The 13,355-nt window shown below is 37.6% G+C and overlaps 1 protein-coding gene across 4 annotated transcripts in view; it reads right to left on the reverse strand.

Moving 5' to 3' along the window:
- PCLO (piccolo presynaptic cytomatrix protein) overlaps window positions 1-13,355 on the reverse strand; it is a 318,722-nt gene that overhangs the window by 74,461 nt on the left and 230,906 nt on the right. For 3 of the 4 annotated variants that reach the window (XM_030959382.1, XM_030959383.1, XM_030959380.1), the window contains exons 11-13: window positions 6,589-6,697; window positions 5,904-5,971; window positions 3,210-3,421 (exon numbers count right to left, since the gene is read on the reverse strand). In XM_030959382.1, the coding sequence (XP_030815242.1) occupies window positions 3,210-3,421; window positions 5,904-5,971; window positions 6,589-6,697 (389 nt within the window). The remainder of the gene's footprint in view (window positions 1-3,209; window positions 3,422-5,903; window positions 5,972-6,588; window positions 6,698-13,355) is intronic. The other variant, XM_030959381.1, reaches the window with a different exon arrangement.

Consider the following 13,355-nt stretch of genomic DNA (forward strand, 5'->3'; position numbering starts at 1 on the left):
AGAGAGTGAATTTCACTGATTTTGCCAAAGACAGGGAGCTACCTGAGCATCATGCAATCTTTCAAAGTAGGGCATAAATGGCTTATATTTCAAATACTTTACCTCTACAAATGGATTTTATTATACTTAATAGTTTTGACCTCAGGCTGTACTAGCACTGACAATACTGACACCACCAAAAATAACATGGAGCTAGCTGTGCTGTGGCTACAAAATCACTGTCAGATAGTCTAAATGCTCTCGTTTTTCATGAATTGGAATAGCAAGAATAATGAGTTTGTTCACTCCGAATGTCATGTAATATGGAATGTATGAGTATGGATAATGTAGGAGGAGTTCATAGAGAAGGGAATGGGCATGATGAATTTGTATTGAGACTTCCAAAGGTGGTTAAGTTGTAGCTTGTAAAGTGGATTCTGTAAAAATAAATGTGCAGTTTTATGTTTCCATATCATTGTTGAATCACTGCATCATTTACAAGACCGTGATTCAATACATAAAATTTCTGTTTTCTCTGATGTCAGCAGATCTAAAATTGATCATGAAGAAAGAAACATTAAAGAAACATTAATAATTTAGGCTGAAAGAGACCTCTGAAGGCCATCTGGTCTAATCCACAGATCAGGGCTGGGCCAGCTTTGAAGCTGGTTCTGCATTGAGAGGCAGAGATGCAAATAAGTATCTTTCTTTATCACGGCCTCAGTGAGGATTAATTTGTAAAGACAGAAAGTATTTCACAGTTGGCTTTCAGAGGCACTAAAGGATCTGAGGATTTAGGAAAAAAACCAATCCATTCTTCATATTAACTATTTCTATAGGTCATTTATATCCTGGATACAATCTTCACCATAGAATGATCATGCATTTACACTACAAAAGAAACAGGTCTGCACAAGATATTGTCAGCTCAAGGGTTCCAAGGATTAAATCTCTCCTGTGATGGCTAATCAATTTCTGTCTAATTACTGGTAATACTCCCATATGCACTCACACACCCTGTGTAAGAGATGGTGCTTTGTAATGCCATCACACCTGCTCAAGCAGGTTGTGATGACCATGAGGTGAAACTGGTTAATGCCAGGCTTTGATGCACTATGCACTACCACCTTCTGTAGTAACAGCAGATATGAGAAAATTTGCCCTGCAGAATATGGCAGAGACCACAACAACATTTCTAGAGTGTACATTCTATACAAAAATCCTTTAAAAAGTACTTGCTAAAAATAAAAACAGTTGCAAAAACAAGATCTAGGCAGTTTGGATATTTAGTCTGTCATGATACTTTGGCAGGGCTGCAGCCTGCCTAGAAATGCTGTCAGCCCAAGGCAAAGAGCAGTTCCAGAAAGGATGAGCTTTCTCTTCTAACAGAGCTCAACACCATTATAAACTTGGCCTGAAGTCAATAAACAGAAACTATAGAAGTCAACAAGAGCTATGCTTGTTATGAAAGAAATGCCTCTCAACATGATTTTCACAAATAAGCAAAGAATGTTTTAGATATTTACCTGACTAGTTCTGACTTTTGCGTCTCCTACATAAAGGCATTAGTTCTAATAAATTTTTGTTTCATCTTTATAAGCCTAGAGCTGAATTTTCATAAAAGAATCCTAAATCCTCTGTGAAGCAGGAAATTACATTTATGCATCTAACTTTAGGTGACCTGCTACAGTGCCAAAGCTGGGAACCCAGTCTCCTCAAGTAGACAGAATGGGGCACCTCTCCAGGATACACTGCACAGCAAGGGCTTATTGATCTCCATACACTGTGAATGTAGGAGTGTGATTCATCCCACCCAATGTGAGATCTACATTTCAGTGTAGATTGTGGCATGTGCACTAATAGCCCTGCTCTCTGCATGCAGTGCCTGCACTGTGATGGCAGATTTCACCCAGTCACAGGAAATGTACTTCAGAAACTTATTATTCTCAGTGGCAAAAACCATGCACATGGCAATCAAGTTCATATGTAAATGTATACAATATCCAGAGTATTCTGTAGTGAATCTAACTATTACCCTAAGGATTAAGCAATTCTGCCACATCCCTGAAGTTAGATCCAGTAAATATTGGCATGTGGATGTAACTTCTGCATCACACCTGAATTAGTTTGTAGAAAGTCTATGGGCATTGTGGCAAGACAGAATTACTATCCAAACCAAACTGATCAATAAATATCTTGTACTAAATTGTTGGATGAAAAAGATTTTTATTTTTGTGTTGCACATGAAAGTTATGCTGGCATATCAAAGAACTGTCTGAAATGAGCAGACACCATTTGCTGGTTCTGGTTCGTGCAGTACCTAACCCATCGGTCCAAATCACAGGCATAGTTTCAACAGCACAAAACTAAAAACATCATATGATGCAGTAGGAACCTGACAGTCCCAAAAATGAATACAGGTGCAGAGTAAAAAAAGCTTAGAAAGCACTTTGCAACATGAAGCATTGTGAGTGTGTCAGAAGTTGGATATTCAGGATAGCAATCAGCAGTCTTGCAAATTGCTTAAGCAAATGCAGTCTTCAAAGAACTGAGTTTCACTTCAGGTCTTGACTTTTTTGACACAAAATGCAAAAATGTGACAGATGAATTTATGATCTAGTTTTCAGTTTCAACTGTGAAAAAATGCTACTAAGTTCCCACTCTTCCCTTTTTAGGTGTGCAGATGCACAAGAACTTCAGCTGAGGAATGGACAGGATGTGGCAAAGAAAATGAGAAATTATGCTTGGCAAATTCACAGGAATTAGCTAATGACAAAACACATTTTAATGGTAAATTTTGTTTTCAATCTTTCCCTGGCTTTCAGAGATTTACCATTGTTATGATTATTCATAGCTTGTAGCACTTTAAGCAGTAGTTTGGTACAGAGAGAGAAATTATGGTCTTAGCACTATCAGCTTCTTTAGTGGAAATAGTACCTCACCACCATGTAGGATGGACTTTAAAAGCAACAAAGGCTGTAAAGGGCTGTTATTTTGTTTAAAAAAATTATATTAAGTTGGGTTTTTTTAAGAGAGGGACAAATCTCTTGGATAAATCATGTAATCTTTCTTTATGTCCAGATTCAATATCTTAACAGTGATATTCATTGTTATCCAGGAAATGAGTTTCCCAAGATGTGCTGGCATTTCTCGCTACACTAAAGGAGGTAAAGAGGCAGTTTCTTCCTGTCATCAAAATGTTCTTGCTCCATAACTTGTAAATTTCTTACCTTGCTGCTGTGCCGCTTTTTGCTCACTGAGGGAGAACCAGGCTGACCAGGGCTGGGGACAGCACTGGAGGTGGCAGAAGTGGTTCCAGAGTGGACATGAGATCCCTTTTCCACTCCTGAAGTAGCAACCAGAGGTGACTGCTGTAGAGAAACCTTTTGGAGCTCTGCAGCCAGCTGCTTGGGATCAACCCCCGGGGACTTCGCTTTATCTACTGGATTAAAGCAAGAGAGCTTGGTATTGATAACACCCAGAACATGCAGATCCATCTTGTCACGGTACAGGGACAGCAAAACAACCCTTACAAGTTTTCATGTCATCTGCCTGTGTCCTTTGAAACTGCAAAAGGCATCCTATGAAAAATAGACAACTCTCCCACAGCATCGACATCCCAATTCCAATCTTTGTGTGGTAGTGCTACTTACTAGTGCTCTTTACCCAAGAAGCTTTCTGAGGAGGTACTTCTAGGCGAAGAAAAACAAGCATTGTTGATCATTTTGAATCAAACTGGAGTGAATTACAGTTTTAAAGACTGGCCTTTGCTATCACTCATTGTTTGAAACTGGTCCATTTTCACTAAGTATCTGAACTTTCTTGTAAAAGGTTTAAATCTCATTTTGACTTTTTTAAAATCAACTGTATATTGAACAGAACTGCTCCTGAGATAATTTACACAAAAATATAGAGAAAAAAAGCTTCAAAACTTTACTACCACAAATTATTCACAGAAGAAAAAATGTAAACAAATGAAGGCTGAAAGCCCTGATTCATCTTTCCTACATTACTCACACCTTTGTGAGGCATCTGTAGTAGGAGTCTGATTGCCCTCCCTGATGACCAGGATGAGTGGGAGGAATTTACCCTTTGGAGATAGCAATTTCTATTTAACACAGAAATGAAGTAAAGTTTCATATATGCTAGACTGAATAGAGTTAAAAGGATGCTAGGCACAGCTTGATTCCCAGGTTCTCAGAAGTAGGAGAGGTTTAAAACAACACTTCAGCTTTATCCTGCCTGCTTGGCTAATTCATTTTTCTCTCAGAGAAAATGGAGATTGCTCCCTTCTGAAGCACAAACAGTCTGCCAAACCTCAGAGGTAATGGCAATAACTCTACAGAGTTGTTCCAACTCAGAAACCACTATAAGATTGCAAGAGTAGGAGGAAACATGCCTGCAAGAATGGAAAAAAATTCTTTTATTTCTGTTCCTTCTCATTTTGAGTTTTCTTCATTAATAAAAAAGCTGGTTTATTCTAGTTTTTGTCCTTTCCAAAACTGATTTCAGGGTCTTTCAATGCTTTTGGTGTTTTTGATCTGCTCACAAACTAGAAAAATGTGGGTAGCTCTGCTTCAAAGCTCTGTCATACTTAGTCTTTGCTTTCACTTACTATCAATAACATCAATTTTCAACTAAGGGTAGCTTGATGGTAAGTATATTAATAGCTAGGAAATTTTACATGGTTAGAAAATGGAGGATTCAATCCAGGTAATTTAGGTTCTGGTTGATAAAAGAGCAGCCACAAAACCACAGAACCCAGAGCAGACCCACAGAATGGTGAGTGGAGCAATCTTAATCTGCACTGATCTTGCTGAGGAGGTGCATTACTAGCAAGATTGTGGATGTTGATTCAAAGTTAGCTTAGATATGAGTGACACAATGACTGAAGCCTGCAGTTGTGGTATTGACTGAACAGCAGGAAATCCCCCCAAAAGCACTGCCATCATAGAACTCACATGACAAAACTGAATACTTGCTATTGCATCCCTCTATCCAGTAAATACTGGTTTTTTGTCACTTATAGCAGGCCACAAACTTTGTATTAAGCTAACAGGTATTTTCATTGAGTTTTTTCAACACTGACAATTCTATGGTTCTATGAACATAGGCCTTAGGACCTGTGTGTTTTCTGGACTTGCTGCAGTTTTCTGGGAGCTTTGTTTTGGTCTCTCTGGCTGCCACTGTCTAATGACCAGATGGCTACAACCTAAATTTGCCTTCACCTTGTATAGTGCCCATTCTTCACTATTTTGATACAGAAAGGCACAGCTGTAATTGCACTGTGCAGACTGAAGTATTTATGACTCCAGGCTAATAATGCAGTTTATAGGAGCAGAGGCCTGGGGTGGCAGCAGAAGGTTTGGACACAGGATGGCAGATGAGGGCCTGGGGACACCAGCAACTCCCTGGCCAGGTACTGACTCAGGTGCAAACCCAGGCGCTGGGCAAAGTAAACTTTAGGGGCAGCAGAAGGAAAAAGGACAAGAACATATCACATGTAAACCTCACAGTATCCAGCACCCACAGGTACTTTTCCTCTGGGCAGCTTTCCAGCCCCAATCTGTAGGGCTGCCTGGGGTTGTTGTGACCCAGGTGCAGGACCTGACATTTTGTCTTGATGAATCTCATGCAATTGGCCTTGGCTCATCAATCCAGCCTGCCCAGATTCCTCTGCAGGGCCTTCCTACCCTCCAGTAGATCAACACTCCTGCCCAAATTGGTGCTGTCTGCAAACTCATTGAGGGTGCACTGAATCCCCTTGTCTTGCCTTTTTATATAAGGCATGGTCCCCCTTCTACCCATGGAAATATTTGGGATGTAACACCAGAGCTTACAATACTAACATACTAGCTTATATCACATCCAATTTTCAGCTGCTATCCAGACCTACAATATTAAAGCAACTTCTTGTCTCTCACCTGCCCTTACTGGCTCGTGCAGCTCCAGGTGCTGGGGATTCTCAGAGTCCGAGAGCATGTTCAGGTCCCTAAAGAAAGCAAGTGGAAGCCTGAGACAAAAGAAACTCTTTCCTCATACCCTCATTATTTTATTAAGTAGGTAAATGAATAGTGGTTCATGACAGAAAGCAGCTTCCAAGCATGGTCCCTCCTTAGCTGATAAATATTTGCAATGCTGTTAAAGAGCTGAGAAGAAAAGCTTCTTTTAAGGTGAAATCTTTAATGGATTTAATGCAAGTGTATGCATTTCTCATGATGCTTAAATGACTTTCATCTGAAGGATACAGATTTCACTAGAAGTCCAGTTATTACTAAATTACCTTCTTTTTCTAACCTCAGTAAATTCAGTGAACTGTATGTTTGTCATGAGAGGAGATTGTGGCCTGACAATGGAGTTATCATTGTTTGTAAAAGCATAATTACTAGCATCTGATTCAGTTTATCTCTCCTTCTTACTTTAAGAGAAAAACAGAATAAAAGGATCTCCCACAGTCACAGTGAATTCTTGCTTATTATTACATTGATGTTTTGTGCTAACAAAGGTTCCACCTTAACAACTGTAAATTAAAATTTAAAAAGTTTAAAAAAAACAAAAGCCATGAAAAGCCAAAAAGAAATGGAAACAGAAAGATGGGGAAAAACTCACAGTCTTACACATATTTCTGCTTCCCCACTCTGCTGAATTATAATGCTCTGAACCTCTTCATACGTTTTCCCAGTCAAGGGGATGCCATTCCACTCCAGCACCTGCATTCCTAAGAAGACAAAACAGCAAGAGGTCAAGGGCTCAGATTTTGACAAAGGCATCAGTTAGATCCTTCTTGCCTTGCTTTGACAAGACAATTTGATGTGGCATTCAGTGAACATTGTTCAAATGGCACAACACATTAGCATTTCACTTCACACAGATTAGATTGGTGAATGTTATTGTCCCTTCAGCTATAACTTACCTGCTGAAACAAGACAGGAGATTAATTCTCTCTGTTTCAAAGTTTGCATGCACTCTCCATAGTCTTGGTTGCATGATATTGGAAAAATTTTCCAATATCAAAACCATGCACACCTACCAGCATGGAAGGAAACCAAAACACTCTATATACCAGACATTCCCTGGCCAGCCATGGTCTTGGAAGATAACTGTTTCCTACAGTGACAAATTGCTGCTGAGAAGCTGAGCCTCAAAACGGAATTATTTGTGAATGTGATTAGATAATTCAAATATATGATTAGATAATTCAAATATATTTCCTTTACTTTGTCACTTACAAAAATACAAAAAAGTGAAGGCTGTTGGACTACCCAATTTTAATGAAAAACATGTGCCTCCACATTTCAAACACCAGCCTGGTAGTATTCAGGTTTAAATTTTTCTTCTCTACCTTTTCTCATAAAAAATGGACAAAATAGATGAACATACTTCAATGTGGAAGATATAAACAGAACTATATTAATCAGGCTGAAAAATACTGAATAATGATCTGATCTGCTGTGTCTTCCAAGTGTCCCAGGACTGGGAGACTCAGTATGGTTCAATGTATCTGTACAAGGAAGTTTTTGCAGAGTACTTGCACAGTATTTTACTCAATATTTGCAGAGTCAATCCCCCTATAAATCATGTGAGCTGTATTCTGATAAGATGAGAAATTTTTTGGTTAAGGTTAAATGCTTACACAAAGCAAACCCTAAATTCATATCTGGGACTTACAACTGAGGTGCTGAGAACTGGGTTTGAATTCTGAATTAATTAGTCATAAGAACTCCAAACAGATGTACAAGTGTCAAAATCCAAGCCTCTGGCTCTAGTGGGAAAAAATTGCTTAATGGGACAAGATAATGAATTATTAATAGTCCACTAAAAGCAATGCATTGCAAAACATCTGAAAACCACATCACCCACACAGCAAAGAAAACCACAAACACTTAGCTTGCTACCACTTACACAGATAAAACCAAGTCTTCACCTGGGTCATATTTTAATCTCAAAGTCCTGCGCTGTTGCATATAACAAATGGGAAAAATAATGAAGTGAAATGTGGAGATAAACTCATATAAAAGCATGCTTCTAAATAAAATATAATGAAAAATTTTCATGGAATAAATCAGACTAAATTATTTGACAATGAAAGAATATGAGAAATAAATATACACATTTGTATTCCAAAATTTTCCACCGGATTCCATGAATTAGGAGTTGAAATATCAGAATTGCTCATAACTGTTGTCAGCTAGAATTTATCATTTTGTTTGTAGAGTTTACAGAAAAACAAACTACACAGAACGACTAAAAAGTGATGCTCAGAAGGCAGTAAAGCCAGCTGCCTAATGTCAAAATAGATCTGACTTTTCCTAAAATTTAGCCCCTTTCATTTACCAGCCATGATTCAAAAACATGATCTTGCTTTTGCTTGTTAAAGCAGATCTGATTTTAAACTCAGTTCCTCTGGAATAAAGCAACAGTAATTATGAGCAAATTCATTTCCCCCTGATTTTCAGTCACACAAATATAACAGCATGATGCTTGGTCTTTAGCCTTCTAGAAAGGAAGGAACTGAAGTTATTTTTGTCTTTTTTTCATGTGTGCCCTCATAATGCTATCATGGCATAGGGTGTAATGTATGACATTATGAACCTCATGATTAAGACAAGTAAAACCCCCACTTCCATGTAGTGGCAAGGAACAAGAACAAAGCTTTAAGATTTAGATATTTGAGAGAGCAGCTAACATCCTTTTATTACCAAAAAAAAAGAGCTTTTTCAACAAAATACTATGAGTTACTTGAGCTACTATTAACAACTCAGTTTAATTTAAAAGACTGTCAGGGAGAGCTTAGCTGAGTACAGCTGCAGTTCCAGGATTTGGAAACCAAGTCTGATTTCCACTGGGGAGAGTTTCAACAGTGTGTGGAACAGCACTGCAGTCACTCACCTGGTCAGAAGGGCCACACACACGTGAACAAAGCAACAAACTGAAAGGAAATTGAATTTCAACAGCCTCAGCTAACACAGAGATCCATTTAGGTCGTCAGTACAGGGTTATTTTCTTTTTATTGTGTGCCTTGTGGATCCATGAATGCTTAAAATCAAGCAACCTTAACATGACTGAACTGATCAGACTGATAGCCCTTGGGTCTATGAAAAAAAATGTAGGTGAGAAGCTGATTTCTCTTTTCTCAGCATGTAAGTGCTATACACATTTTGTTAAAAAAAAAAGTAATGTTACAAAGAAAACCTTTAGAAGTAATGCAAGTCTAATTAACAAAAAGAGAAAAAAAGTATTGAGAAGTTACAAGAGATTTGTGATAATTTTTTTTTTTTCCTAAAACCAATCACATTCTGTGACTATTCATTGATAGTCAGGATATGATAGCCAAATTTCCAAAAGTTTGTAGGCTTCAGGTCATCAGTGTAGTAGGTAAGAAATAAAAAAAAAAAAAAAAAAAAAGAAGATGAGAAAACCTTCATTGCTCCATGGAAACTCTGTGGACTGACGAAGTACTAGTAATTGCCCTGGTAATCAAATATATTATTTCTTCCAGCATTTTTCTTTCTTTCATTGTTATTTTACTGGGTGAGCAACAACTTAATTTTAGCAATATCATCTCCCACACTCTCAATAAATATATCTTTCATTCCATCACCTGGGTGATAAATCTGTACTGTTTAACTGAATGTGGCTGTAGATATAACATTCCAATTGATAAAACAGCACAAAACAAATTATAAAATATGCAGATAGAATAAGTCTCTGTATTAGAGTTTCTGCCAACTGGAAGGCACAATATTTTTCTCGGTTTTCACTCATATTACATGATTTCTAATATTTTCTCTCCTCTTCAGACTCATCTTTCAGATATAAGCTAGCAGCATGATTAAAGTTGAAATTGAAAGGAATCTGAAAATCATCCAAGGATTTGATTACTCTAAACATACGTCTTGACATAGTTGATTCAAATGCAGAAATATTAAACTGAACCATGGAACATCTCTTGGATTTTGTTCCCATTTGTAACATAATGTACACTATTATAAAGCTAATCTCAGTCACTTTTAATGCACTATTATACTGCAGCTTCCCTTATTCAGTATACCCAAGGCACCCAAGAAGTGGAAAAACTGTTGTTTGCTGTGTCACTAAGAGTTTGTAATTATTTCCAACTCTACTTGTGTATAAAACCTATTAGTTTTCCATTCATTTTAAAGTCTCAGAGCTGCTGTCCTACTGGAATTTAAAAATATCTAAATATTACAATCTTAGAATACAGCCTCTGTATTCTCTGTATTTCGGTTGCACCATAGTTATACCCACAGATTGCTGGGGTTCATTCTCTGCTTCTTCATATTCTGCATTGTTTATTCTTATACATAACAAACATGTCACTTTGAATTGCATTTTTCACTGATCTAATGCTCATGAAGGAAAATGAAATTGGACTCTATAGATTAGCAACTCCAATCAGTAAAATAAAAATCAGTGAATACTAGTATCTTTCTATACCAACTAAAAATTAAAATTCAGAAACATTACTTTGAAATCCCGGAAAGTCCTATAAAAGTTAAATGTGCGCTCAGAATAAGGAGAAACAATATAAACCTCCAGTCTAATACTCAACACAAAATTACTTTATGGTCTATGTTCTCTAGTTATTTTTCTTTTATTTCTAAACCTTTTTGATGGTTCAAAATAGATTGATGAAAGTCAATGTGTTAATGTATTTCCCCAAACTGAATTAATCACACCAAAACTCATTATTTTCTATTGGCACCTTAACTTCTTCCATTTGTCATTCACACTCAGGCTGAATATTTTCCACTTATTACAATAACTATTATATTGGCAACACTCACGATTCTTGAAAATTGATATGTTGTTCATCAAACAGAAATTATATAATGGACCCTCCTATGCCTTATGGCTGCTATACTATAAAATGACATTCCAAGAAGTATGGCCAGAGCAAATGAACCTTGTATTTGAGGGGTACTTGGCATTTTTTGGCAGCTATACACCCCACCACTGACTTCAGATTTAAATACATGCTGGCACATGATTCCACAGTTCACCCTTCAGTCTGAACCATGCTAGAGCAACAAGGGATGATCTACTTGTACTTGTGTGGCCTAATTCAAGTTCTGGCAAGTTAAATGAAGCTTAGAGTTGTTGTTTTTGAAAATAAGTATGATACAAATGATATGTTTATAGCGCTTTCACCATTACTATAGCCCCAAAGATCAGTTTACATTAGAGTTGCAGACTGATGATCAGTTATACCACGCTGAACAAAATGTTGTGGTGCATTGTAATTATTCAGTGTTTTAGAAAAACAAGTGGTTTTTTTGCAGCATGTTGTTTGTCACATTATATCATAGCACAAGCTGGCTTGTACTAGGCAATTAACATGGCTATAGATAAGAAAGCCAACCAGCCCCTGGATTGACAGGCAGGAACCTCAACCAATTACATTCCAGTCTAAGCTGCTGACATTTCACTGGTCAGGGAGCTGGGAGGTGTCAAAGATCAATGAGCCGTCCAGGAAAACTCCCTTTTTAAAGAGGGGCTGGAGGGATGAGCTCTCTCTGTTGCCTTATGAAGATCGGGTGAGTGCTTGTCTCTGTCTCCAGTCCGCTCCCCCTGCCTTCACAGTTCACTGAAGCTGTAGAGCAGAGTGTATTTACTTTGTTTTCAGTAACATCATATAGGAGATTATAATGATTTTGATAGAGAAATTACCTTCCTGTAAAATGCTCTAATTGACTTGAAAGTCTTAAACATTTCATTACTAGGCTATGCTCAAAAACAAACAAACAAACAAACAAAAAAACCCTCCTCTTTTACCTCTTTTAAAAGCAGTTTACTATGAATTCAGATTTTTTAAAATTATGTAACAATATATGGTAGAATGAAAAAGTCTGCTAATTCCAAGTCAGCTTAAGATTCACCTAAGGATAGTTAACAATGAGGCTGCAGGAATTTCTCTTTGCTGTCTCTCATGAATGGTGAATAGCTAAAACTATTTATTATTTTCTTAGAAGTTTAATGCCAGATATGAATTTAGATTAGTATATCCCTGCCTGCATTATATATTTGAATTTGTGAATCCCAAATTCAGTGAGGTTTTTTTCAGTTTCTCTTTTTGAGGAATAATTTATTCTTCTTTACAAAAACACAGTTCTGTTAGTCTTATTTCTTTCAGTTACATCTGTGAATTGAGTGATATTTGGGTTTGAAATTTTCCTTTGGAGGGGCAAAAATCACATGCCATGAGATGCAAACAAACAGTTCCTGTGGAAGTTACAGTGTATGTCTAAAGAATCACTCTCTCTTTATTAGTTAGTTTCTATTCTGCCTAAGAATTTAAATTACGACAGCAAACATTTCAAACAAAGTCTATGTAAAACACTGTTCTATTGTTATCACAAGACTTGACTTGTCTCCAAAATTTTTCAATGTTCTTGGGAGTCTGAGGTCACTTGGTTTGTTCTGCCTACAGAAGAGGTGACTGAGGGGAGCTCCAATCATGGTCTGCAGCTTCCTCAAAGGGGAAGTGGAGGGGCAGGTGCTGATCTCTCGGGTGACCAGTGATAGGACTCTAGTGAACGGCATGAAGCTCTGGCAGGGGAGTTTGGATGGATATTAGGAAAAGCAACAGGCTTCTCATGGAAGTTCTCACAGCACTTGGATTGCCAGGAGCACTTGGACAAGGCTCTCAGGCGCATGGTGTGATATTGTATTTGCGGGGTGCCCCGACGTTGGAGGGCATGATGAATGTGACTCAATGTTTTCAGAAGGCTAATTTATTATTTTATGAGACTATATTATATGAAATAATATAGTTTTTTTTTTGCAGTAGGGCGATTGCTGCAAAACTACACTAAAGAATACAGGAAGCATACTCGCAGAAGGTTAAAAAGATAATAATGAAAACTTGTGACTCCTTCCAGAGTCCCGGCACAGCTTGGCAGTGGTTTGCCAATAAGTCAAAATAGTTCACAGAAAACCAATGAAACAACCACCTGTTGGTAAACAATCTCCAAACACATTCCAAAGGAGCAAAACATAGGAAAAGCAAATCAGATAATTATTGTTTTCCTTTTTCTCTGAGGCTTCTCAGCTTCCCAGGAGAAAAATCCTGGGCGAAGGGATTTTTCCAGAAAATATGAAGTCCATATTGTGATGCTTTGGACTTCCCTGTGCCGGGGCAGGCATAAGACTCAATGATCCTTCTGGGCCCCTTCCAGCTCAGGATATTCTATGATTATATGAATGAAATATGAGTTGGAATTTATGTATGTAGAACTCCTAGAAGAATTTTGCTGGAAGAAAAGAGTGATTTGTGGCACATAGGTTAGCATGTCATCAAGATCCTGACTCATTAAAATGCAGTTTCATAGGACACTTTGCTCAGGTAAGGAAAA

The sequence above is a fragment of the Camarhynchus parvulus genome, chromosome 1A (assembly GCF_901933205.1).
Source record: "Camarhynchus parvulus chromosome 1A, STF_HiC, whole genome shotgun sequence".
In the NCBI taxonomy this organism is placed as follows: Eukaryota; Metazoa; Chordata; class Aves; order Passeriformes; family Thraupidae; genus Camarhynchus; species Camarhynchus parvulus.